The sequence below is a fragment of the Chondrus crispus genome, genomic scaffold, assembly GCF_000350225.1.
Source record: "Chondrus crispus Stackhouse genomic scaffold, scaffold_19, whole genome shotgun sequence".
Taxonomy (NCBI): Eukaryota; Rhodophyta; class Florideophyceae; order Gigartinales; family Gigartinaceae; genus Chondrus; species Chondrus crispus.
The window spans coordinates 164097-191042 of NW_005179080.1; the positions used below are offsets into that span (position 1 = coordinate 164097).

At 49.2% G+C, this 26946-nt stretch overlaps 10 protein-coding genes; 5 read left to right on the plus strand and 5 right to left on the minus strand.

The window, feature by feature from the left end:
• The first annotated feature begins 1152 nt into the window (after positions 1-1152).
• Positions 1153-2682, plus strand: CHC_T00008302001 (cytochrome P450 family 805A-CYP805A1). Its single transcript, XM_005715111.1, has one exon. The coding sequence runs from the start codon at positions 1153-1155 to the stop codon at positions 2680-2682; it is 1530 nt and encodes a 509-aa protein (XP_005715168.1).
• A 3117-nt stretch (positions 2683-5799) lies between these two features.
• Positions 5800-6114, plus strand: CHC_T00003408001 (hypothetical protein). The gene has a single exon (XM_005715112.1). The coding sequence runs from the start codon at positions 5800-5802 to the stop codon at positions 6112-6114; it is 315 nt and encodes a 104-aa protein (XP_005715169.1).
• Positions 6115-6742: 628 nt separating this feature from the next.
• CHC_T00008799001 (cytochrome P450 family 805C-CYP805C1) lies at positions 6743-9276 on the minus strand. XM_005715113.1 is given in 2 exon segments: positions 6743-7740; positions 7741-9276. The coding sequence occupies 1 exon segment, from the start codon at positions 9274-9276 to the stop codon at positions 7741-7743; it is 1536 nt and encodes a 511-aa protein (XP_005715170.1). The 3' UTR covers positions 6743-7740.
• A 691-nt stretch (positions 9277-9967) lies between these two features.
• Positions 9968-10852, plus strand: CHC_T00008715001 (ubiquitin-conjugating enzyme). Its single transcript, XM_005715114.1, has 3 exons — positions 9968-10010; positions 10186-10325; positions 10586-10852. Exons 1-3 carry the CDS (start codon positions 9968-9970, stop codon positions 10850-10852), a joined length of 450 nt encoding a protein of 149 aa, XP_005715171.1.
• Positions 10853-11532: 680 nt separating this feature from the next.
• CHC_T00010107001 (60S ribosomal protein L10a) lies at positions 11533-12183 on the minus strand. The gene has a single exon (XM_005715115.1). The coding sequence runs from the start codon at positions 12181-12183 to the stop codon at positions 11533-11535; it is 651 nt and encodes a 216-aa protein (XP_005715172.1).
• Positions 12184-12939: 756 nt separating this feature from the next.
• Positions 12940-14586, minus strand: CHC_T00003410001 (hypothetical protein). Its single transcript, XM_005715116.1, has one exon. The coding sequence runs from the start codon at positions 14584-14586 to the stop codon at positions 12940-12942; it is 1647 nt and encodes a 548-aa protein (XP_005715173.1).
• A 480-nt stretch (positions 14587-15066) lies between these two features.
• Positions 15067-17885, plus strand: CHC_T00008434001 (Peptide chain release factor RF3 (GTP-binding subunit), Rhodoplastic). XM_005715117.1 is given in 2 exon segments: positions 15067-16725; positions 16726-17885. 1 exon segment carries the CDS (start codon positions 15067-15069, stop codon positions 16723-16725), a length of 1659 nt encoding a protein of 552 aa, XP_005715174.1. The 3' UTR covers positions 16726-17885.
• Positions 17886-17958: 73 nt separating this feature from the next.
• Positions 17959-22042, minus strand: CHC_T00003411001 (hypothetical protein). Its single transcript, XM_005715118.1, has 3 exons — positions 21988-22042; positions 18057-21630; positions 17959-17989 (listed from the first exon to the last, which is right to left on the minus strand). The coding sequence occupies exons 1-3, from the start codon at positions 22040-22042 to the stop codon at positions 17959-17961; spliced, it is 3660 nt and encodes a 1219-aa protein (XP_005715175.1).
• Positions 22043-23596: 1554 nt separating this feature from the next.
• CHC_T00003412001 (hypothetical protein) lies at positions 23597-25852 on the plus strand. The gene has a single exon (XM_005715119.1). It carries the CDS (start codon positions 23597-23599, stop codon positions 25850-25852), a length of 2256 nt encoding a protein of 751 aa, XP_005715176.1.
• Positions 25853-26156: 304 nt separating this feature from the next.
• On the minus strand, positions 26157-26864 carry CHC_T00003413001 (hypothetical protein). The gene has a single exon (XM_005715120.1). It carries the CDS (start codon positions 26862-26864, stop codon positions 26157-26159), a length of 708 nt encoding a protein of 235 aa, XP_005715177.1.
• Between the last annotated feature and the right edge of the window lie 82 nt (positions 26865-26946).

Genomic DNA, 26946 nt, shown 5'->3' on the forward strand with positions numbered 1-26946 from the left:
CTAGAATAGAGACTATGGCGGAAAAAGGCAGGGTCGATGATGCAATTGGACATCTGCAAAAGTGTAGGCTGGCATCTATTGCTGCGAAAATGGAGCAAGTCAATGCGACGTCTCGGAAGCTACTAATGACATAAATGCTTGATTAGACTTAGAGTCTGTAGTGAAGATGCAAAGTATGAGTGATGGCGTCTTGCGAACGGTCTTTCTGAGCAGTGATGCAAGGAAGTGGCTGCAAAAAAGCCGCAAGTCTCATTATCTTACAGTGCCTGGTTCGATATAGTGCCGTTTTCGGCCCACTGACACAGGGAGGCACTATATCGCGACCCCCGTGTACTGATATTCGGGGACATCAATAAAATGATTAAATTGAATTTTAATATATGCTAAATTGGATCTAGATTGAATTCAATCGCACTTATGCGGTAGGCGACAGCCAATGGTGTGCTCTCGTATGGCACGTTGGTAGTGACAGAGGCCATTATTTTAACTTTGTGTGCGCCATCATACTGTTAAGAAAAGTATTATATAGACCAATCAGGTGCACGCTGACGTCCATACATGTCTATACATGCCCGTCCATGCTGTCTTAAAGGAGGCCCTGAGCCCCCTTCATTCAACAGACTTCAACAGCACCCGCGTCCAGCTTGTGCCTGACACACACCATGCCATCTCAGCGATCCCAGACCGTGCTGCACACACCTACCTTCAAGTGAGTGTCCGTTTTGATTGCCTCTAACCCCGATCTTCCAATGGCATTGTATAGACTCGGCGACTTTGCCTTGAGAGGATATCTCTCTCTTCGCAAGGCATGTCTCTCGCGTACGTAATCAACAGTGCCGTGGTTACGCCTCACGTAACTACACGCTTTTCGAACACCGCAGCACAATTTATGAATAGGAAACAACAGGGGCAGGCCTTGAGTCTAGGGCATTGTGCGGGCTGGTGATTCTTTGACGTACAGACGGACGGCGATAGCGCCCGTCTAGTTCTATCTTTGTAATAAATACATTTGCCGCACATTTGCCGCCACCGTCGCTTCTTCACAGCTCCTCTCCTCCAGCACTCTTTTAAGCATTACATAGTCCCTCTGTTGCGTGTGACTACCCTTGGTAGCTCCAACCACACTCACAGACCGCCTCAACCTGAAGAATCATGGTTGCGGTCAACTTTTCTTTGCCCCTTGACAACTTAGGGTTGGTTGTGAAGGCTTGCTTTCTCGCTTTGCCAGCTTACATCCTCATCCGCCAGCTTCTCGTGTGGCTGAACAACAAACTCTACTCTGACCTCCACTCTATCCCCGGACCTACAGTTTCTGAGTGGCGCCGCGCGAGAATTGGATGGTCCCAGGCCTACCACATCATCTGCATGGATCCGTTCGAAACGGTACGCCTTTTCACTCGCTGGCGCAAGCAGTACGGCCCAGTGTACAAGATTCGTTCCATGTTGGGTGAGGTCGTGATCATGGCCACTTCAGTGTCGGCAATCCGAACCGTGAATATTTCCAAGAGCGGCTGCTTTGAAAAGATGGCTATGGCAAGGAAATTCATCGGCCCGCTTGTCGGGGATGAGGGTATTATACTCGCAGAGGGCAAGACTCACGCCAGAATTCGGAAGATGGTCGCCCCCGCTATGCACCACGACGCCTTGGTCAGTCTGAGCACCGTATTCCTTCAACAAGCCAAACTGTTTGCCGAGCGGTTGGGGGCAAGCGACCCTGAAAAGCTTGATATTCTAGCCGAATCCCGGCTTGCCACATTTTCGATCATCTACACGACGTGTTTTGGCACTGATATTGCTCAACCAGAGAGGATTGCGAGCTTGCAGAAGGCGTATCACGAGGTATTTAAAGAGCCGCTCTGGAGAACATTTCTCTCAAGTCTTTTGGGCCTCATATTTTGGTTCGTTGATCCAAGCGTCTTCAACTGGCGAGAAGACTTGCATCGGTACATTAAAAACACGTCAAAGCTACTTTGTGAAGAGTACTTTCACAGAGAGTCTCAGAATGAGAAGCCATCCCAGAAGGAGAAGCCACTCTTATCATTTATGGTTGATCCTGATACAAATATGAAAATATCCTCTGGAGAGATGGTAGACACAGTTCTCAGCTTTCTAGTCGCGGGTCAAATAACCACGAGTGCATCGATCTGCTGGACTTTGTCCTTACTCGGGCGCGAACCGCAATGGCAAGAGCGCTTGTTTCAGGAGCTCCAAACATGGCGCGAGGAAGACGGTTTAGAACGGCTGGACGCTTTGCCCATCCTCGACCGTGTGGTGAAAGAGTCGATTCGACTGTATCCTCCTCTAAGTAACGTTACACGAATATCTATGAAGCCGGTAAATATCGATGGATACCTGATCCCCGCAGGCATCGCCGTTCGAATGCCCATCACTTCTATGCAGAGGGACGAGGAAATTTGGGGGAATGATGCCGATAAGTTTAATCCTGATCGCTTTCTGGATGAAGACTTGGTAGTGAAATCAAGGATGTTTTGGTCCGCTTTCCTTTTTGGAAGGAGAAGTTGCATAGGCCAGCGGTTTGCACTCTTGGAGATCAAGGCTCTCATCTCGATAGTTATGCTTCAACATGTTATTGTCAAGCGGAACCCAGAAGTGCCCCAGCCCTCATGTCGAGGTTGCTTTGCCGTCCCCAAGGACATGAAGATATACTTCAGGCGTAGATAGAATTTCATGTATTGGACTGCTAATTGTACGATATGTCGTGCGATCTTTGTAAATACATTTTGTAGCGATAGAAGGCCATCATAGACACAGCATTCAAAATTCAAGCAACTCCAGCTTCGCTCCCGCGTTATGCGCGCGCACTGTTGTATTATGTACCACTATGAGTATATCCATCACTCGTACATGGGGTCTGAAGATGTAATGCGATTTGATAGCTTATGGTCCGCTGTGTTGATTGTCCCGCCTGCCTGGACCACCTTTTTGAAAGCATATATTACAAATGAGAATACCCGTGGTGGTCTAAGTTTACTCAAAATCTCTGCCGCAAAATAATACTATGAAAGCTAGCGAGCATCCTTTAGACTTTCAACACGCGATCTAGAAAAGGATTCGCCTTCAAAATACTGTATTCTGATGTATCGAAAAAGCTTATTCCCCAAGTTTAGAATCGCGCTCCCTGTGCACCAACTCAGAATAGAAAGCATTACCTCGCCATTGATGAAAGTAAATAGCATGAACCACAATGAGTGCCGTTAATTGTAGTGGTGCAGCCCATGTAGGTACACAACACGACAATGAGAAGTCGGTAAGGGAATAAATTAGACAAACAGAGGCAGCTAGAAGCATCCAATGGTTATCTTCGCCTTGAGGGTCACCTTCTTGCCTAATTTGCACCTGAGGTCTATATCTCCCTCCTTCTGGTTCCACGGCTTGACGTAGGAATTGTAGTTACCGGCGATATAATACGGGGGATTCCGTTCCGTGCGCACTAAGATATTATTAACGTAAAATTTGGCCTTCCATACACTTTCAACAGAGTCGCATCGAATAGAGAACCCACGAGGATAGTCATCAGGGCAGATGTGAGAACCATCCATCAGCATTCGTTCTCCGATACGGTTCCGAATGCGCTGCCGACCAGAGGATGTGACCACAAGTTGGGATGACGGGTAGAGCGGATCTAGTGCAGGTTCAGGAGTACATGTCACCGATGCAGAAGATCCGGAGATGAATGTCGCAATCGAAATCTGCAATAGAATGAGGGCGGGAACTGTGCTGGCCATTCTCCTGGAAAGATGGTTGAGCCAACAAGGAAGTGGTTGTCTTGCTGCGTGTTGGAAAGATTGTCACAGCAGCTTTGAAGACTTTCCCTGTTGTAGATGGAGTTAAAGTATAGCAAGGCGAGGAGCAAAGCCCAGATTTTCTTTTCGGAAGCAGGTCTCACTGACTGCTCCGAAATCGGGCGGACCCCGAAGTGATGTTATAACAGCCATCTTTGGTTATCATAGTTTTTGTACTGCTAATGTTCTTCAGGTGCATACTGCCGAGTAAGAGTTAAAGCTGTCTCGGACTCAACCAAGATCCTAGGGGCGTCTTGAAAAGCTTCCCATTCACTGAAAACTCAAGCAATGTTTCCCTTTCCAGGCATTTAAAAGAGTGATTAAGGTTGACATTAAAAAGGACTCTGTTAGTGAAGTCAAGAGTTACTCGTTGATACAATGCAATGGCCAATATCCGTTGCATAGAACATAACGTGTTGATTTTGGAGCAGATCGCAAAAGAAACGAAGCTATATTCGGAAGTGTTTCTGTTCCTCTAGTTTTTCCACATGAAATGTGTGAAAGTGTCTGGACTGCCTATTGGCAAGCACTGCAGAATCTTTGTTCACCTCATGCTGCAGAGCTTGTGTGAGCACCACATTAATGAATTTTTTGTACCTGCAACCGACACGAAATAACAAAATCGGGTATGAGCTCCTTCGTGAACAACGACGCGCAATCCTTTACCAGAGGAAGTGTAATCACATGCTTAAAATTGTCGTACCGCATTTCAAACTGCACACTAACACGGTTTGCCATTTGTTTTGAGCTTATGGTGGTCCTTCTCCTATCGGAGTTTTTTTCTTTCTGAAGAACGTATACAAAAATATGGTGCGATTGACTCACTACCACAGGCAGCCCTACAGTTTTCATCAACCTAGACTTTCGAAAAGCGGTAGGTTTATATTTCCTCCAGCTAGGGTTTCAAAAGAACATCAGTAACACAGCTGTTCCTGTAAATCGAATGCCTTGTTCACTCTACAACAAAACTTCGAATAAGGTACTTGAGTATTCTTTAAGCATATATTCAAAAAATTACGTGAACGCATTGCATACGGAGGGTGCAAACAGAAGGGCCTATCGAGTGATGACTGTAACTGCAGGTGCTTCAGATGAGGGCCAGTCCTAACAGGCGCTTTTCTTTTCTTTTGTTTTCCTTCAACCAGTTGCGGTCACGCTATTGGCCGGATCATTTCATTAAATTAATCGCACGCCACAACGAATGCTACACAGAACCACTGTAATGCTTGGTAATTCTGCGAACTGGTCGAAATCCATTGGCTAAAGGAAGTACCAATCCACACCCAGTCCATATGCACACTACTAAAATTCCATGGACTCGATGCGGTGCAGTGGCACTTGCAGTACAGGTACAATGAAAGGGTGGAATTAAATCCAAATACGAGCACATGCAGATCAAAACATTAGTTCTCTCAACATTACAAACCAGACACAGTACCTTCTCCCGCCATTTTATGTGCACAACTCGGCCCTCCCCCGCCTCGACGCCCACGTGAAATTTGCGACAGTCGTTTGCTAGCATTTTACACTCTGTTTAGGAAACGGAGCACTACCAGACGGCAGAAGGGTACCCAGAGTTCAGCACCCAGAGTTCAGCTTTTTGAAATCAAATGCCTCCTTGGCATCGATCATGAAATGGAGAGAAGCCGGGGAGGCTGCTCTCTAGTTCATGATCGATGATGAAGTGGCTTCGCCGAAATCCCTTTCCTGTGAACCACCCCGCCCTCGCTCCCTCCCCCCCGCCACCAACCCCCCTTCCCCCCCAAATAAGACCACGTCCCCTCCTCCCCGCCACCCCTACCTCGCGCCCGACCACCACGCCCCATCACCATCTTCCTCACCTCCTCAGTACCGTGACCAACACACATCCTCCGACATGCTATTGTCCCCGCCACCGCGTCATCCTCCTAACATCGACACCGACACAGTCTCTCCCCGCACCCTCCATCCCTTCCATATCTTTCGTTTCATATCTCAATCCAGCCCAGTTTTAGTCATGCACATCGAGGGACCTCATTATAGCAACACGTCGTCCAGCTTTGCTTTTGTCGAGCTACAGGGAGTCAGACTGGGCCATGTGCATGCGCGAGGAGGCGTTGCTGTACCTTCCATGCTGCATGGATCTGCAGACCGTCCAGACTCTGTTCCATTTCCGAGGAGTGGAACTATGGGATGGCATTACAGTAAAAACTACAGCAATGTGCTTCCGATTTTAGTGAAGAACTCAATAAAAACGGGGCGAGGGAAAGGAAAAACGAGAGGAAAGTCCTTTGTTAGGGTGACCCCACCGCCAACAAAATTTCTGTCCTAAAGTTCCAACCACTAAAGTTTGGACCGATGGACTAAAGTTCGGACCGATGGAAGAAATTTTGAACCCCACCGCGCCACCATTTGTCCTAAAGTTTAGAATTTGGGAAGGATTCTTTTCCAAACCAAAATTATTTGGTCGAGATTTTTGTCCAAAGCGCCGTTTGGGCGAGCTTCGTTCTATAGTAACGGTACAGAAAACATCTGAATTTCATGTGCTTACAGCTCTACCAAAGCTCTTCCAAATGGCATTGGGGCTGTTTTGACTGAAGTCCCATCAATAGTGTGGGACGCAAAAAGGAGTGTTGTGCAGCCTTCGCTCGTGGACATTTCCCATCTTCTCCCTCCTTCTCGTCTTCTGAGAAGTGCAGGCAATGGCTGAGGTGGTTACTAGGACTGATGACTCGGCAGTAAGAGTGAGGAAAAAGGGTAAGGGACTGGGGTGGTCAGACGAGGAGAATCTTGCCCTGTGCGTTGCTGAGAGCGCAGTGTCTGAGAACGCCGCGAATTGAAAGCGTGGTGTACTTGCCGAGTTGATAATTCCCAAACAGGAGCCTACATATTATGGAGAGCGGGCAAGTGACGAGCAAAAGTTGCCGCCAATTGTGGAACAGACGCGTGCAGTAGCTTGCTTCTTTGCGCCAAATGTATTTCTACGACATACTTGTAGCCTAATTGGGGTGACCCTGAATATGAATAGATGTGTCGTGTTACAGGCGCGGTGGGGTTCATCTCTGAATCACCACCTCCCCCAAAGCGCGGCTTGATTAAAAGATAGTAGATCCAATTACCGGAGGACAACTGTCTGCTTTTTGCGATTTTGGGCAAGGCGCGGTGGGGTCACCCTTAGGACTGGCCCTGAGTCTCGAATCCAGGACCTTTGATCTCGTTACCGAAGGACAAACCTTAGATGTTGCGGGAGGAAGTGTTCTTTGCTGATTGATGCGGAAGGTTGTAGTGGGTATCTTGAAAGCGGTCGTTGAAGCTATGTCGCTGCGGTCTGTCCAACAGGCCTCAATTTCTCACCACAGTGCTATTCTAGATTCTAAAATGCCCCCTTTAAGACCGATAGACTGGCATCTTGTTTGGACAGATGACCATCTCACATTCCCGAATGTCAATCGCTTCCGCTGGCCTTGCATTTCGGGCTTTCTCAACCAACCGAAATCGTGCTCATCTTTCAGTGCAGACAGTGAGACGTCTTCGTAACCTAGCATACCAACGTTTCTTTCTTCCTTGGATGTTATCAGCTGGAAGTCCATGCGCATCGCACCTCAACTGATTCTTTCACTTCGGCTGAGCCGTGATGTTCCGGTTTGACCTCAACCTGGCACTAACTTGGTATTCTCTTACTGCATCCAACTAGACTATCTCCGGGATTGTAAGCTTTCGAATAGGAATTCTCAAGATGTGCTTACATAGTAACCTTGTCATGATTGGTATTCAAGCGGTGTAGGGCAACGCGCCTTTGAGTCAATCGGGCCAGCCCTTGGCGACAATGTTCAATCGAGAAAGATTGTCTGCGGGCTTTTCACAGACACCATTGAGATTAATTCCATGAGAAGAAAACTCATGCAACTAAAAGGAGTTCTCGCATAACATCCAACCAGCCCATGCTTAATAGATGCACTCATGTTGATGGCCTCAATTCGAAGTAAATTTTCATGCCCCGCGGATTAGCGAAAGGCCCAAAACAGGCGGCGGGTGGATCCTGCAGAGGTTTGACGTAGAGGCGATACCTGAGCAGCACTTGAGCAACAAAAGCCTTAATCTCCAATATTGCAAATCGCTGCCCAACACAGCCTCTGGGGCCATAAAGGAAAGGTAGCCAGTGATGTTTTGTTCGCGAAAGTTCGCCTGGCACTGCAAAACGGTCCGGATTAAACTCTGCTGCATCCTCTCCCCAAGTATTCTTGGCGCGATGCATTGAAGCAAGAGGTGTTCTTATAACTGTCCCGGCTGGTAGCCGGTATCCTTCGAGCTCGTCGTCCTCCTTCAGCTCTCGGGCCATGTAGAATATCGGTGGATAGAGTCGCAGACTTTCTCTCACGACGCGTGATAGCAAGGGCAACTGGTCCAGCACGTCGAGTCCATCGGTTACACTCCAATTATCACGTAACTCAGCGAGAACACGATTCTGCCAGTCGGCATGTCTGGCAAGCAAGTACAGTGTCCAGCACACGGATATGCTCGTCGTGGCCTGGCCAGCGGCGAGAAAGCTAAGGACAGTCTCAACAAGGTCGCGTTCCGGCAAAACGCGATTCGTCTTTTCATCAATCATCAAGGAGATCAGTGGGGTTGTCGCGCCATGCTGTTTCGCAGATTTTTTCAACTCGCGGCAAATCTTAGACACCGAGTTCCGAATGTATGTGCGCAGGTCCTCGCGCCATCCGAAGTATCGAGCAGGAAGAAAGCTCAAAATGTCCTGCAATATGGCGCGTCTGAACATGTGGGATGGCGGCTCCACAAGGGCTTCGAGGAAGGCGTCGTGAAGGCGGGTATGCTGATCGGGTGGGACGGCGTTTTCACCAAAAGCCGTGTCTATGATGACCTGGAACGTAGCCGTCCGGACGTCGCGCAGTATATCCATCTGTGCACTGGATTGGGACTTGGCAAGGCGGTCTGCCAGCAACTGACCCTCGCGTAGAAAGACTTTCTCAGCGGCAATGAGAGCGTCATGGTGAAGCGCTGGGGCGATAGCTCTACGGAGGCGGGCGTGGGCTTCACCCTCGGCTAAGATGATACCGTTTTCTCCTACTAGTGTGCCGAGAGCGTTGCGCATCTTCTGTGTTTTGCTGTACTTGCGGTGATTCGTGGTGTTGATGAGCCGAATGGACTCGGCGGAGGTGAGTATGAGGGCTGGTTTGCCGAAGGCCGAATAGATGCGAAACAATGGACCATGTCGTTCTGCCCATTCGTTGAAGAGGTCGGCGGATTGCAAGGAGTCGTTGTATAGCATGAGGCCGAACAAGTTGTGGCCGACTGTATACTTGCGCCATAGCGGTATCGGGGGGGACGGAATCTTGAAAAGGTCATAGTAGACACGATAGCGGATGGCTTTGAGCAGCCGAAGCAGCAGCACTAAGGCTGCGAGCAGAATGGCAGATGTTCTCACATGATAGAGAAGCTCTCCTGAAGGCCATAGTGGGGAAAATAGGGCTACCATTCCGACACAGCGCGAATCTAAGTGGAGGCGTCGTTTGCTTCGGTGGAACGGTACAAGTATGTTGGACCGTTCGCAGTGGACTCGGATTGCAGAGAAGTGCACACTCTTGAACTTCAAGACTTGAAGACGTTCTATTATGATAGCCTGACGCGTCATGATTGGGATACGCGTGTCCACGTGTCCACGTAAGAGACCTAAAAGGAAGAGAAGATTTATTTCTGGAGACAGAAACGACGGAGGCACTTTGCACGGCGATGGCAGAGCGTCGTACAGTACTGCTATTCGGTGCGTCCCGCTGTAATACTTGCACAGCAAGGCAGCCTCACTGTAATGGACAATTCGGCCTGTACTTCCACGTCCGTGGGACTTACCCATAATCTCATAAATCGAAACGCTTCTCTCTGCCTCTTCTTCGCGTGCTAGGTGCATCTGAATCCCCCCACTGCAATCATTCAACGCCTTCCGTGCAGCAGCCGACAACTTAGTCGCCCCCCCTCCCCCCCCCCCCCCCCCCCCCCCCCCCCCCGTACGCTTGGATTCAAGAGACAACGACGCTCTGCGCTTAACTTCAGGAAGCCTCGCGCTTATAACTCGGCAATATCACGGAAAGACGTGTTTGCAGTTGTCGTCTGTTGCAAGTCTTTCGCTCTATCCGAGAATTGCCGCTTCGTACACGTGACTCCTTTGAGCCATGAACTCAAGATCTCGCGGCATCGGCGATTCGTCGGTAGAAGGTAAGCTAACATGACTTGCGGAAAACGTGCCTCTCATGCGAGACCACCGGTGCGATTTGCACAGCGCTCTTTTCTAGAGCTATGCGGACATTGAGATCCACCGAAACCGCGAAACAGTTATCTAGCAATATCTGACCGCGAGGCTACGCCCAACGCATTCATACCTTATATTTAGTGCCACGCAATTTTCGTCTTCTGGAAGAGCTGGAGCGCGGTGAGCATGGTGTCGGCGATGGTTCTGTGAGCTACGGTTTGGAAGATGCCGATGACATCACGCTGTCAAGATGGAACGGCACTATCCTTGGCCCTATTAACGTAAGTTGAGAAAAGTGTACAACTGCCTGCCGTCGAGTGAACGACTCCAGTCTTTAGGGTGCGATTGCGGTCTTGCACGAACGAGTTGAGAGAAAAGCAGTACCGCCCATCTCACTGCGGTAGCTGCGGCGTTCTTTTCATGCGCTGAGATCCTACCGTCTTCTGGTTGCCCGAACGTGCGGAGAACTAACGTCCCTTGCGATCGCTACCGCGTGCATGTGCGTTGCGGCTGTGCGATTGCTGCTGAAATTCACGCGTAGACCGTTTTCGAGAATCGAATATATACTGTGTCTTTGACGTGCGGCGAGAAGTATCCGAGCCAACCACCGACAGTTCGCTTTGTCACCAAAGTGAACATGCATTCCGTTTCCAAACACTCAGGGGGAGTGGACATTGCAAGGTGCAGCGTGTTGAGGAATTGGTCTCGGGATTATGGCATCGAAACTGTGTTGTTGGAACTGCGCAAGGAGATGGCCTCATCGTACAACCGTCGTTTACCGCAACCTAGTGAAGGGGCGCAGTTCTAGTTCATGTCTTCACTTTTCGCTACGTCAACAGAACACCGCAAGGTTCACTGTTTAAGAAGAGAGTCATGCACTTCCTTATAAGAAAGGCCTGTAGGATTGATGATTCACCCTGCTCGCTGTTTTAAGTTCTGGGGATATGACTCCTCGCCTAGTCGGCAAGATAGGGTGCAAGTGTAAACATTGAGAGTAGGACTACGTGTTTAAGGGGGCACTATCACTGCGTTTGCAAGGTCAGCATCAAAGTAGGACATAACGCGAGTATCAATACAGTCACAACTTTAAAAGCGTTCAAGACACGTAAACGGTGATCGTTTCGGTTCCCTCGTTCACTCGTAGTTACTCCACTGTTACACTGAACCGCGGGATATCTGCCCTTCGTGCATATCTTGCGTGACGGTCATAGTTATTTGCGCAGCAAATTCTAATTGCACATGTCTGAAAACTCTGCCACTTCGTACCATGAGCATTGCGACAAGCATATCCTTAAGGCACCTCCCATGCTTCAATGAAGTCAGTGAACAGCAGAGGGAATTTACGAAGTTGAGCGACGATTGGAGATGGTTAACGGCGCAGTTGACCTGCAGATACATCGCAACGCACGAAAAGTAATGAATACTTCGCGGAGGCGAACTGTACAGAAACTCTCAGACAAGGTCTTTACCCCGCCTGTTGGATTTCATCTAGAAGATACGCTTCGGCTTGCCCATGGTGCTCTTCACGTGCAAGCTCTTGACATTCTGCCAGTTCTTCTTCAACAAAGATACAAGAAAGTTGACAGCGAGAATAATGTTGGCCGTTACTTGCTCCTCGGGCATGTTCACGTGACCGACTGCCGCCGCCATGCACAGCACCTTCTTGAGCTGAAACTTAATGGTGGATTGGATTTCCGACACCTTATCCTCCATCGAATCGCTCTGGGTAAGCAAGCTAGGAAACTTACCGGCCTTGTTCAGACCGGGACCCAAGATTCTTGGGATGGTCTTGATAATAGAATCGGAAGCAAGGAAGGCATCGTATTTCTTCGCGAACTTCTTGATAGGTTTCTTCTGCTTGTTGAACTTCTTGAGATCGTCGGTCGAATACGCCGGGATGCCAATCTTCTCAGCTTCCGAAACATGCACGGCGTTACCCAGAATGGCGACCTTCATGTTAGGGCGAGGGACGTTGGGCAGCTTAATAGACCCGGCAAAACGCTTGTCCTTCTTGGTGTCGTAGTTTTTGAGGCCGATCTGAAGCTCGATGGTCTCCTGGAAATTACGCTTTTTCTCGGTCGCCTCAGCGAGAATTTCCTCAACCGCGTCGCGCACGGTAGCGGCAGGTAACTTACTCATCGCAGATTTTGCGGTGGATAGGCGTCACGAGCAAATTGGGTTCGTAATAGTCTGCGAAACAAAATCGAATGCAGGGCGACTTGATCGAACGGTGCGCGGGTAAGAGGCGCGGTGTGGATCCTGCAACGTGAAGCAATGGGAAGTTCAAAATGCTGCTGATGAGGCTGTCAGTGAAGATGAAGTGATAGCCGTCGGAAAAAGAGGAGGATGACGAGAAGGGAGCTTATGAGGATCGCCGACGTGGATTGGAGAAGGGCTAGGCTGGGGCAGGCTACGATAAACCTCTTTGCACGATCAAAAATGGGGTCGACGACGACGATAAATAAATCAAGGAATTATGAAATTTAATCGAAAAGTTAGAAATGATACGGACAGCTGTCGCATCTTGATAGAATGGGTCTCAGAAACTTGAGAAGTGTGGGAAACTGCCATTACTTTCCAGGAGAAACGCTCATGAGCTAATGTAGATCTGATCTGGTGTACAATTGCCAATTCAAAGAGAAAACCCTAAAAAAAGTCTCACGTCAGGCTGCACAGATCCAGTACAGTACATCACCTTTTATGTCCTGCCTCTTCAAGCATTGCCCTCTTCGTGCCATGACGGAAGGGAGATCAGGGGAGCGTCTGCATAGCTCCAAAATATTCACCCGTACTCCAACGGCTATTCATGGCAAAAACAACTTCTGTTCTACCTGTATCGTCTCCAAAGCATATCGGCAAGCTGGTTTTATTGAGTTGCATACCGACAGCAGCTACTCATACAGAATTGCGAATATTCTCAACCAGGTGCAATATTCTTTTCTGTTCGTTAAGTGCTTCGGGTCTTTCTTTACCTCTTGCTGCGTCACCAATAGTTTCTGCGTATTCTTGCAATGTCTCGCACATCACCGCAATCGTGAGTCCCACCCGCTCCAACATGAAAGCCGTAGCCTTTCTCAAGCTCTCGTCCCCATATGCAACGACATGCGCGACAATAGCAGCACCCATTTGCACAATCAACAGTCCTGCATCCAGTTTCTTGACCAGCATCTCATCATCACCGCTTTCCCTTTCCGATATCGCTGCTGCGTCCTTATCGGCTACCGCCAGGTATCTTCCCTGCTCTCCGCTGACTTTTTCAACTGCTAGGGCAAAGTGTCGATATAGCGATACGATTTTGACAGTCTTCTCCGCTCTGTTTTCTCTAAGCTTCACCAACAATCTTCTTCTATCTGTTGTCGAAGCATACTTGAACAAGTGAAATAGTATGCTAAAGATATGTTCAGTCACATTTCGCGTATCATCCTCCAGTGCTCGTGTGCGCTTCCTGGTCCCACCTATGAAACGGTCTTTGCCGAGGGTCATCAGAATGGCGAACACCACTCCAATCCCGCCACACATGAAAAGGCGTTGCGTTGCGGTGCTATGACCGGTACATGCAAAGTCACACACTTTTGCTGCGGATCCGCGGTACGCACTTGACGTCTTCATAAACGAGATCATCAGCTCCACTCCTTCCAGCCGTTCAAACTCGACTTTTGCTGGAGGGTTGTCGAAAAGCGCTGAACATAGCAGTCCAAACATGTTTTCAACCATTTCCTCCTCATCCGCTCCTGAGTTTGTGTTTCTTTTGTCTCCTGAGGACGAGGACTGTTTCTTATGTGTTCGAAACGGTACAAGCGCTTCGAGAACAACGTTTAGACCGTCATTTTGGACGAAGTGATCCTTGCATTTCGTAGAGCTTTGCAAGAAAACTGCGAGCAGTTCCACAGCAGCATCGTTGGGTTGCGGAATGTTTACATGTTTAATGCAGGTTTGGACGATTTTCGACCCTACTGCAATAGCTTCGGTCAGGTCGGGGCGAACATCGATGGAATTCTCAAATATTGCAAACACCTGGGCGGTGGCTTCCTGCGCAGGCGTTGTGTCGTCAGAAGTGGTCCCGGTTATGTGTGGGAACAATACATCGTTCAAAACATCGCTAAGCATCTCATGTATTCCCGCCTTGAGCAAAGCATCGTAGAAAGCACGGGTGCTGTCGCGTTCGACGTCGCTGCCATCATCGACGGCGGCGAGATCATGTAAAAAGCTGATAACGCGATATACGATGTCTTCGTTGACATGTTGAAGCAGGGACTTGAGGATCGGCAATGCCCCTTGCGCGACTAGTGATGGGTACAATTGCGAGTTGACCGCAACAGGGGCTAAAGCGCGAATAGCCTCGTGTAGTGACAGTTCAGATTGGAGAAAACGCGCTGGTTCACCTGCGTGCCGAAGGCGAAGCTGTGAATTGAGAGTAAGAGCCTTTTTCAGGACGTTTAATCTTGAGTATAGTTCGGCGTCGGTGGTTATGTCTGCTTGCGGTAATGACTCAGCTGATGCCACAAGAGCGTCAAGTGCTGTGGTCCTGGAGCTTGCTGCCATGGTACTGAACCAGATTGTGATATTTGCATTTCAACTTATGGTCTCCGCGATCACACTGCTGCGTCAAATGTGAAGGTTTGATCACGCATTGTAGCGTACACGTATTGCACGATCATACTACTGTACAGGTACGTGTTACAGGCACTGTGCACCACAAGTATATACGTGTAATGATATTTGATTAAATCTCCAATCTCCTCATTTTGAGCTGAGAACAAATGTCTCTGCGGGCTGCGAGGTAACCCCGTCTTGTCCAAATTGCTCTTCGCCCGAATAGACGAGTTAAGCTCGATCTCGCGACGGGCTCTCTTTGGGCCTTGCCTCTGGTGGAAAGAAAAGATTGCGATGTATTTGTTCGGCAGTCACACGCGAGGCGATGTTCCATTTGCCTTCGTACCGAGTGCGATACTAGGGAACCCTGTCCTGCTCAAATCGACATATCGTCGAACGCAGTGCTCTCATGCTGCAAGGATTCCATACATGTCCTCGCAAACTGTTGAAGAGCAAATTTCTCCAGAACAAATTCGCCATGAGGTTGCTAGACGGCGAAATATGGCTATAATCAGCCATCCTGACGCGGGGAAGTCAACTCTGACTGAGAAGCTGTTGTTATACGGAGGTGCTATACAGCAAGCAGGGTCAGTGCGAGCCCGCCGAGCGCAGAGAGGTGTCGTTTCCGACTCAATGAAAATTGAACAAGAACGTGGCATATCCATTACGTCTGCCGTCATGACATTTGAATATGACGAAAAGCGCATCAATATCACAGACTGCCCAGGCCATGCCGACTTTGGTGAGGACACATACCGTACCCTGGCCGCCGTGGATAATGCCATTATGCTTATCGACGCGGCAAAAGGCCTGGAACCTCAAACGAAAAAGTTGTTCGAAATCTGTCGCATGCGGAAACTACCAACATTCACTTTCGTCAACAAACTAGATCGACCTGCTATGAACCCATTTGAGATTTGTGACCAAATTGAGGCACAGTTCGAGTTGCCATGCTATCCGGTCGTGTGGCCGATTGGCGACGGTGATCGTTTCAAAGGCGTGTACGAGCGAGCGACGAGGTCTGTGCATTTGTTCGAGAGAGGTGAAAGAGGCAAGAAAGCTGAAGAAGTTCACGTCATACCTTTCAATGACGATTCTGTTGCGGAGCTGCTGGGTGACGAGCTACATGCACAGCTCTTGGAGGATGTCGAAATACTGGATACCATGGGCAATGAATACGACTACGATCTCATCATGGCTGGTGAGTTGACACCAATGTTCTTCGGATCAGCAATGAGCAACTTCGGTGTGGAACTCTTCCTGAAGATGTTTCTTGAAATGGGCCGCTGTCCGCCTGCGAAGAAAAGTAACACTGGCTTGGTTGATCCAGACGCTAAGCTCTTTACTGGCCAAGTGTTCAAGCTTCAAGCAAACATGGACCCAAAGCACCGTGACAGACTGGCCTTTGTGAGGGTGTTTAGTGGGGTCTTTGAAAAGGGTATGAAAGTGAGCAATGCGCGCATTCCAGGCAAGTCAATCGCGTTGACTAGGCCGCAGTCTCTTTTTGCAGCTGATCGCTACACTGTTGAAACGGCGTTTGCAGGGGACGTCATTGGGCTGAACAACCCTGGGGTCTTTGCAATTGGAGACACTCTGTGCGGCGACTCTTCAAAGAAGCTAAGTTATCCTGGGATACCATCTTTCTCTCCAGAACTTTTCGCATACATAAAGAATCCAAATCCATCTGCGTACAAGAACTTCCGCAAAGGGCTCAACCAGCTGTTGGATGAGGGAGCTGTGCAGATGCTCCGTGCGAAAGGAGATCAAGGAAATGAGGACCCCATTATGGCTGCTGTTGGACAGTTGCAGTTTGAAGTGGTGCAAAGGCGTCTCAAAGATGAATACAACGTCGACAGTAAGCTTGAGCCTATGGGGTACAATGTTGCCAGGTGGGTTACTGGCCCTGGGGATCCATGGGAGGCTCTTGAGGGGTGCGGTAGGTTGTTTAACGTTTTTTATGCAAAGGACCAATGGGGCCGTCCAGTTTGCTTGTTCAAGAACGAATGGTCATTGAATGCCGTCATACAAGATCACCCGAACCTTGAAGTAGCACCTTGGTCTTTTGCTCCGGGTGAAGAAGAAGCATGACTGAAAGTTTCGGAAAACGAGTCAGCGGGGTTGGCTCTAGAATTGCTAGTATGTGTACGAGAAATTGCATCTTTATGGCGCGGTTTTTTGTTTACTGCTTACTCCGTTTGCTTCGAAGGTTGCCGCAGACTTCTAGCCGCGGAAAGAAGGGTTCCTGCCGTCAGTAAGCATTTTGACTTCGTCTGTTTACCAGAATTTATACTTTGGTGCCGAGACTTCATTTGATAATTGTTCACATGGCGTTTGTTCTTGCTTCATATCCTGGATCAGTGGCAAGCAATTCTGCTGGAATTTCAATTTGCATCGTTACGCTGTGAGACAAAAGGAGGATACGTCGGGTTGATGCGATCCGCACAACTACAATGGAGGCCATACCGCTGCCATGACAGAATTAAGAGAATGATTACTGTATTATATGTGCACTCGACTAATCCGTTGCATGGGGTTAATGCTTAACTATGATGTTAGCAAGGAGGTTCACGAGATGGCACCACAGCATCATTTATACATAAGGTTTACGGTGATTGACTACGTCGATAGTTTGGGGTGCAGAATTGAAGTCGCAGAGACAGGATACGCGGCATGCACGGTGTACTTCTTTTGGACTTGAGGTCCTATCGGCATGCATGCTCCGCACAACCTTGCAAACTCCATGTACTGTCGATAGCGGGCGGGCCGCAGACTAGAACAAAAAGTTATCCTAATTGCTTACGGGTGTCCACATAGGTCAGAAGATGTGAGGCGATCTAGAAAGGGCATCAATTTTAAGACCAGGGATCCTCGCTGTCCACACCGGTCAGAATGTGTGAGGTGATCTAGAAAGGGCGTCGATTTTGAGATGAGGGATCCCTCTTTCAGTCATGCGGGTATATTGCAGGAGAAATGGTTGTCACTTCACAGTTATAAGGAGTCTATCACGGGTCCGCGCGCTCACCGACATGCCTGTCTCCTGAAAATAGAAGCATTTGAAATGATCCGGCACCTCAGTGTCAAGTACCTCGGAGAGAACATGGCGCTCTGTCATATGTAATTATCGCAGCGCTAGCACAATGACTCATGAACCATTTCTTAACAGTTTTCCTAGAACCGTCTTCGTCACAATACCTTGACTGCTGCAGGCAGAAGCATTGGGCAAACAATCATAAACAGCGCAACATTCTACAAGAATAGAACCTGAGTTTGAGCAAGATGTCCACAACACGCTTCCAAACCCCAATCGAAAACTTTCCATTACTATGTCAGAATCGTCGTCGCTACTCGAGGCCTGTGGCTCGCAGATTTGAGACTGGTTCAAGACAAGGGCAAAAAGTCTCTCATTTCGCTCGCGGCACATCACTTCGCAAACGTCTGTAAGAGTGTCACGCTGGCGATTTTTAAAAGCAGAAACTTGATATGCTTTAGCCTCTTCACAAGAAATTGTGAAGCCCCCTTTACAAAGGCTCCTTGTTTTCAATGCCAAAACTTCATGCCGCTTCATTCCAAGAAGTCGCGTGACAGGTTCCCAACCTTTGCAGATCAGAGTTCCCACTGCAGAACCATCCTCTACGGCAGCGGTAACCGAAATTGTCGTTCTCATTGTGCTACCATCGGGTACCGTTTCTATGCCGCATTTTGCACAATTGGTTTGCGTCATGGTTTTAACCTGTATTTGGTCAACTTTTAACACCCGAAGGCGGATAATACCAGTTCCACAGGACTGTTGTCCTTGACGTTCATTTTCCGTGCTAAACTCCGAGAGTGTAGCGAAGTTAAAGGCTGAACATAGCGACTGAATGGTTGGCGGGCTGACGCAATCAAGGCACTTGCTATTCTGGTCCAGGGATGGAACAGCAATCAAGTCAACAAATGTTGTGGAATTCCCCACAAAACGAAAACGGGATCCACCCTGCAACGTCACCCGAGATACATTGTGGACGATGACACTCATACCTCCCGTTATGCCGTAAGGTATGGATTGTCTGTCATAAAAGTCAATGGTAATGCTGATCACTTCAATATCTTCGTCCAGGATACGGAGCTGCCAAAGCATGTCAGACCGCACACTGCCCTCGATGGGCGGTCCGCAGTACTGCACTATTCCACGAAGTATCAAAACCTTTTCCTTTCCAACGTGGCACCGATCGAACGCATCCCAAAGCGGAAATGAAATGGAATTCGCTGTCTTGTCCCGCAAGGAACGAAGTGTTGTCTGTAGAGGGGAATATCCTCCCAGCTTACTTCCCTCGTGAATGGTCATCATGCCTTTATCAAAAAAGCCCGAGGGTGAGGTTTGATGTCTTCGAGGGTCTTCTTGATTTGGTCCAAAACAACTTAACTTGTTCTGTTTACCTAGACTCCTAACGTACGGCACTTCACACTCAACATGACTTTTTAGCTTAAGCAGAGACTGTTGCTTTAGACTTTGAGCTAATTGCTCCCGTAAGTGTTCTTCTGGACTAGGAGTTGCCAGCAAATCAGTACACGACACGGCGAAGAAATTGCCTATTCGAAGAGCGATGGAGAAGCTCAGCATGGATTGTCCTGACAGTGATAAACGGCAAGGGTAGAACCCCTCTTTGGTGCTGGGAAACGAGATCCACTCTTCGTCTTGAGTACTTCGGCAAAACGCCAGAAGTGCGCCAGTGACAACACATTCTGCAGGACGAGGCGTAAGCTTGTTGACGAATATGCAGATGAGGGGGCATCGCGCAATGATTGAGTCCAGAATATTTTCGTGTTGTGTGGGAGACATATAGGGCCTCTGTACGAGACGCGGCGTGCGCTCAGAACCACGAACCCCTGGGTAGCTTGCCATACACATACCTGATCCCCTTGTTCCATTGCAACTAGCCGTTCGGTCATAATCGTCGGTACCACCCCCAAGCAATTCTTCAATTGAGTGCCCTTCAATTACTAATGTGATTTCACACAGACTCTTGATTGACGTAAACTCAATAACAACTGAGAAGCGTTGCAAAACAACAATACTTCCGATTGCACAGGGAGGCACGTCCCCGATAATTCGTGTCTTCATAGATGCAGTTGCATCGGACAGGGTCGCCTGGGGATATCCATCAGCAGACCCTTGCAAGAGACAGATTAAGGAGATGCCCTGACCTCGTACTCCTGCCGTCGAAAAAGACAGGTCGACATCATCTCTCTCACACAATGCTCCCAAAATCTCCGATATCGTGAATATAGCACTAACGTGTACAGGTGCTTGCGTGGACAATTCATCTGTGGGTCTCGGACTCGCACTTTCACTCTCACGCTTCCTCCAGAGAAGGCGCACGGCTTTTTTTATGGACGCCAACGATGGAACGGCTGGGCGAGAACTTGGCGTTTCGGGTACTTGGTTGGGAGAGAGAAATTCCGCGTGTAAATTTCGCGACACTGTCAAGTCGGGATCCAGCAATTCTTTTCGACCGCTAAGCAGAAACATCGCATGCTGAACTAAGCCTACTGACTTTTCGGTGCCTAGCAGATATTCGATTAACTCCGTTTCCGTTGCAATATCGGCACTGCTAGATATCAGAGTACTTTCAAATAAGCTCCCGAGGTTTTTCCGCAAGGCACAATATATGTCCTCCGCCCAAATGATGTCTCTGAATTCCCACCTCTTCCAAATCCAACGCCAAACGTTCTGACGACTTCTTGGTAACCGCATTTCGAGATCAATGTCTCCGAAATATTGGACGTCGACAGAGGTTCTCCCCGTCGGAAACAAGCGAATTAATCCCTCACGAATAAAGCTCATCACCCAAGACGCAACAATTTTCGCCCCTTTCCGAAAACAAACTCTACTAACCGCAGGGCCGGCACACCAATTTGCAAAGCTCCCCAGATACAATATTACCTTGTGGTCTAATTGCAACTTCCCTTCGCCGAGCACTTCTGTGACTTCACCCTCGTATGTTAACATAGCATGTCCCCCTTGCACAAGTGTGATTGCATCCTTACGATTCTCTGTTTCTAACTTTCTTTTTTTCGGATCATGTCTTTTGAAGCTTTCTGGACTGTGACTAGGTTGTGGTCTCTCAACAATAGGCGTTTGCGAAAGGTCACAACATGTTGATTCTGGTCCACGGGCGGCCAGCACAAGACGTTCATTATACTTGGGCAACTTGCAGGGAATCAAAGCCGAAATGCCAACCTCCTGACCCGAAGACAAGAACGGCCACCATTTCATTGCATCGCAGCCTCGAAATATGACAATGACTGCGCTACTAGCTGTATTGTCGAGGGCGTCTGAGATTTCCGTTAGAAATATCGGTCGGGAAGACTTGGATCCGATAATGCAGCTCTTCGCACGTACAAATCCACGAATGTGTTGAGGAAGTTGCAAAGCTGTTAAATCGGGTCGAAGAGTTCGAAAAGGTGTAGTATGAGGTGGTTTGGGAGTCAACAAGACAATATCTTTCTCCAAGATTTCAAACAGGCCTCGTCCATTTGTTGAGGGTATGTATCGCCAATCTCGAATCCAGACCGGGATGTTTCTCAATCGTGGATCAGGAGGAGGAGCTATTACGAGATGACCGGGTGCCGTCCAGCAGTTTGCAGAAATCTTGAGTGAGCCATGTGAGTCCGCGTCGATGATACCAACTAGGAGTCCTCGCACAAACGTAACTTGAAGATGTGGGACTTCATTAGCGGGAGGAATTTGAAAGGTGTATGCGCCATATTGAGAGCTCCAGCGGTCATCGCACGAAGGGTTCCTCTGTGAAAGCGTCCCATATGCAAGAAACTCTGTTCTCGCGCGGTCACATCCGTTTAAGTTGAGAGGTCGGTATGTTTCCTTCAGCGGCCCTAGCAGTGATAAAACCCGATCAACTATGTCTGGATTCTTCGGAAAGACAGCGGCGAGAGTGTCATTTATGTCTTCCGACGGTGAAGATTGATTGCTTGTGTCGAAATTAGAAGGAGCGGCTCGTTTCATGCGAAGCAAGGAAAGTATTGGTGCACGCAGTCAAGAAGAGAGTAGGTGTTCCCTACTACACTGTAGGTGGCAATCCTCCATTAAATCGTTCTTGGATTGCGCAAGGTACGTCACGGGATCTGGATTTCAGGCGCCTTGTTCAGAGGGCATTGTATGCTCGAATATTCTGCAGGTGATAGTGATGGTGAAGCGTGATTGTGAAGCGTGTTTGTGAAGCGTGTTTGTGAAGCGTGTTTGTGAAGCGTGTTTGTGAAGCGTGTTTGTGAAGCGTGTTCGTGAGGCGTGTTTATGAAGAAGGTTGCTGTGTGGTAGACTCACACACACACAAGAAGAGTCTTACTCGTAACCTTTCGTAGCGTGACGTCCTTGTTTTTTTATCAAGGTTTTCGGGAGTATGGGCATGAAGCAGGCAAATGACGTTTGACACGATGCCACGTTTTAAGAGTATGATATGTGGTACAGCGCGCCTACATTACAGTACCTGCCGTTGTCCTACAGTATGTTTTCAAGTTTCTCTCTACAGTGTACTGTAATGGGCCCGAATGGGCAGTGGGTAACCTCTCAAATTGCTATTTTCTTTTTTTAAAAAACGCTTTATTTTTAAAAAAAGAAATCGCCTGATTTAAATCAGGCACCACACGCGAGGGAAGAGCATATTTTCACGTGTCATACCGGCAGGCACCTTCAGAGCTCTTCCCAATGCAGGAAAGAATGATCACCGCTGCGTTTTACCCCGCTGTCTGAAGTAACGGAGGCGGCCGGTCACCAGGAGAGAGGCGTCTGCCGAACTGCGAGTACGACATTGCACTGAATTCACTTGCGGTCAAATTCTTCGTCGTGTATTGTATGGACGCACCGCGTGGTCCCATTTGACGTCCTCCGCATTCCGTCCTGCAAGTTGTCATGACGGGCGTTGACGTCAAACCAGTCTCCAACAAGCCATCCAGTGTTTTTCTGCGCTGCCAGGGTGTCGATAACGAGTTTGTTCGGCTCGATGCAGACACTCTCCCGAAAGATCCATATGACGTAGTCTACCTCCTCAAGTCAGAAACGTCTCCGCGTTCAAGTTGGCGCGACGTCGCCGCCGCTTACTACCAAAACGGCAAGCTGTCGGCATGCATTACAATTCTCGAGGAATCCATATCAGACCATGTCGAAAGTGTGTTGGAGGGAATCAATGACGACCACCGAAGGCGTCAAGGGCCTCGATGCACTCGCCTTGACTTACTTGCCGCCCTCGCCGGTGCTCACATCATGGCCGCCGACAGCGCATCCACGGATCCGGCCGCGAGGCGAGAGTCTCTCCAGAGGGCTAGCGATGTCTGTTCACGCGCGGACAAAATCGATATCGATGACCCCTCAATTTGGGCTGCAAGAGGCTGGGCTGAGTTTCATGCCGACAAGCCGACTGCCATCAATTGGTTTGAGAATGCAAGAGACAAAACAGTCGTTCTTGGAACTATGGGGCTGGCCGCCATCCAGCTCAATAACAAACGCGCAACAGATCCATCGAAGAAAGATACTGTTTCGCTCCTTACTGCCGCTTTGCAGAGCAATCACTGTCCACCAGGCGTGTGGACGGGGCTCGCGTACGCGTTGTTTCGGGAAGGGCGCCTTAAGTTGGCGAAGAATATTGCCCGTCGCGCCGTCGTAGCATTGGTTGACTCATGCAAGGAAGAGAAGCTTGAACCTCTGTACCTTCTCGCTTTGATCGAATCCACCGACAAGAGTACGTCTTCTCTAGACAATATGATGGCGGCGCTGGGTGAGGCGTATGAGCAATGCAATGGAGACTCGGATCCCAGGGTATTGTCCCTAATTGCGGAGGTCTACTTTAGTGGAGGTGATTTTGAGAAAGCCGAGGATTTTGCGAGTCGCGCGTTGGATGCTTGCGACAGCCTTCCGGGTTCATCGATCGGCGCGATGTTTTCGGGCATTGGGAATGGGAATCGGATCATGGCTTTATTTCAACTGGGGCGTGCTGAGCACCATTTGGGGAAGTTTGAAGAAGCATCTCAACGACTGGAGGAGGCCAAGAAGATTTCTGAAAGATCTGACAATGCCTATGTCAAGCTTAATCCGGGACTGTTCTTACGTCTAGGACTTTTGAAGCTATCAACACAGCGAAAAGAAGACGAGGATTTGGCGCAAGAATGCCTCGAAAAAGTAATCAAAGACTCGAATGATAGATGCGGTGTTGCGAGAAGAGCGCTGGGTGTGCTGATTGGTAGACGACTCCTCATCGGGATTAAGCGTGGTCGTCCGCGGGGAGGTGAAGTGTTCCATAGAGCGGTCTCTCTTCTAAAGCGAGGGCTCGCTGAGAACGAAGGGGCGAAAGCAGATGTGCCTGCTCAACTTACTTATGCGGGGCTAATTGAGGAAAACTCACCAAAGCTGGCATTAGAGGCGTATCAGTCCGCGATCAGGGCTCTTGAGGGGGAAAAGACCCCTGTCGATGCTGAGATTTGGAATAATGTGGCATCCCTTAACGCACGTCTCGGGGATGTTAGCGCAGCGAAAACAATGATGCACGAGAAGATTGATGCGGAGTATAGCGCAGAGTGCTCCACAATCTCATACAATCGAGGTAGAATTGCAGAAATGGCTGGGGCCCTGAAAGAGGCAGAATCGACTTTTCGGGCGATTAAGAAGGATGCTCCTCATTATCTGGAGGCCATTACAAGACTAGCCGTCATCACCATGCAAGATGAAACAAAGTTGAAAGAAGCAGAAGAACTTTTGAGAGAAGCCATGGGATCGCCCGCAAGCAAGTCGGTTGCTGCGGCGTTTCTGAGCAAGCTTTATGCAAAGCAGAAGGATTTTAAGGAAGCGCAAACGGTTCTAGAGATTAATCGTAATGAGTGCGATTATCTGGCGTTAGCGTTCTCAAGTTTTATGCACCGCTTCTTGGATAGTTTGGATCAAGAACGAAAATCACGCTTCTTGTTAAACCATATAGGGGCACCCCTTGTGTCGATTCTGAAAAGGAGCAAACACAATTCGTTTGCGGCAAACGGCGTGGGCGTGTACTTTGCTGAGTCAAAAATGATGTCGGAGGCTAGAGACGCGTTCACAGCAGCCGGTACCGGCGTTTTCACTGCAAAGACTGCGCGGGTAAATCTTGCTCACACGCAAGTGCACTTGGGTCATCGCGCGATCAGCGAGTCTGCGCGAGTCACAGGACGTCCAAGCCACAAGGTTGTGTCGAACTCACGGGCACTATTTGAACAAGCGGAAAAGCTTTATCAGGACGCCTTTGAGCTCAGTCGGCTGTCAAAGTCGAAGGCGGATTTTGATGCGCATTGCGAGCTGTTGTTATACACCGCGTGGGCGCAGTTTGAAGCGACACAGTACCGCAAGTCTGCGGATACTTTGACAAAACTAGTGCACTTAGTGCCGTCTAATGCGGTGGTGTGGTTCAACCTCGGTCAAGCTTTGCTTGAGTCTGCGAGCACTCGGGCTCTACGAGGGAAAACAATGCTGGAAGAAATGAAAATGGCTAAAGTGGAATTTACAGCAAGCAGACAAGCGTTGCGGAGAAGCATTGCGTTAGACAGACATCATACAGATGCCCTGACAAGGTCGCAATTTGAAACGAAACATGCAACTGCACTCGACAAATACGTGCACCAACAAGACAGGACGCATGAGGTGAACCTGAGGAACGCGACAAACGAAGCGGAAGATAGAGAAGAGCGAAGACGGCATAGTCTTGCTCTTCTTGAGGCGCGACAGAAGAAGCATGAGGAGGAGGCGAGAAAGGAGATGGACAAGCAGCGACAGAAAGAGGAGGAATTGCGGAAAGCGTTCCAAGATTCAGAAGCCAAAAAGCAACGATTTAAGGAGGAGCACGATCGAACGCTGGCGGAGGAAGCAAGGTTTGAGGATGAGGATGAGGAATATAGCGGGGAACAAGGATCGTCGCGAAAAGGTCGATCCAAGCGAAAGAAGAAGGAGGAGTTGTTAATCGAGGACGAAAAACCGGCTAAGAAAGCCAAGAAACAGAAAAAGGGGACGATTGCAAAGAAAAAGGATGCCGACGACTCTGGGAGCGAATATTCTGATGCAGCTGCGGACAGTGGAAAGGAAGGCGAGAACGGGGTGGAATTGTCACGGGGAGATGAATCGGAGGGAGAGGGCGATCGGAAGCCGAGCGAGCAAAAGAGGTTTGCGCTAACGGTGGATGACGATGATTCCGATGGAGATCTTTAATACAGAGGTGTTGAACTGATGGCGTGTAGATAGTGCAATTGTGAGGGGGGTTGTCCCCACTGTGAGCGATAGGGAGAGGCCATGTTGATTGGTAAAAGGTCAAAACTGTTAACTGCAGAAAGTTGTTTCTGTAGTTGTGTGGGTGTGGGTGGCCATGTTGATGGTAATCGGTCAAAAAACTGTTAACTGCAGAAAAGTTGTTACTGTAGTTGTGTGTGTGTGTGTGTGTATATGTACAAGAATGGATGCTGTACCGCATCTGCAGTACAGAAGTTGGGGATGATGTGCGAGGGTTTGTTTTTGTCTAAAGACGTGCCATGACAAGAGCCTGTTTGATTCGATTCAACGCGACCTGACACGTCGCCACATCGACAGCCGCAAAGCAAATGCGAAAGAATCCGTAACGCTGGCCAAAGCACTGGCTCGCCGGGGTGAGAAAGACCTTTGCGTCGCAAAAACGTCTCCACAGGTGCATCTCACACTCCTCAGACTCTGCCGACATCCATTTGCGAAAGTCGGCCCAGACGAAGAGGCCGGCGTGTGCGTTGACATACGGGACGGCCATGTCGTCCAAAAGTGCTGTGCAGCGGGAATAGGCATGGCGCAAGCGGCGTCGATTTGCCGCAAAGTAGTCGTCCAGCCAGGGCTGATCCTCGATCATTGCTTGCAGTGCCCACTGGGTAGGCGTCGAGGTGGACATCAGTGGGGAGAGAAAGGCGTCAACACTGCGCATAAGGTCGCGGTTCTGCGAATATAAAATGCCGACCCTCGCGCCCGACAGGCAAAAGTCTTTCGAAAACGACCAAACGACGTGGACATCATCGCCCAAGTCGCCCTGCAAGGCGCTGGCGACGGAGCAAAACTCCTTCCCCTCCGCGTGCACGCTGTTTGCATAAACCTCATCAAACACGACGTGCAGCCCGTTAGCGCGGGCCCACCGCACGACGTCAACGACGGTCTCTTTGTCCAGCACCTCGCCTGTGGGGTTATTCGGCGAGCACACGACGAGCATTTTGACGCGCTCCTTCGCCTCCGCCGCCTTCCGTCGCGCCCTCTCCAGCGCGGCGACGGTAACGCGCGGGCCCTTATCAGCG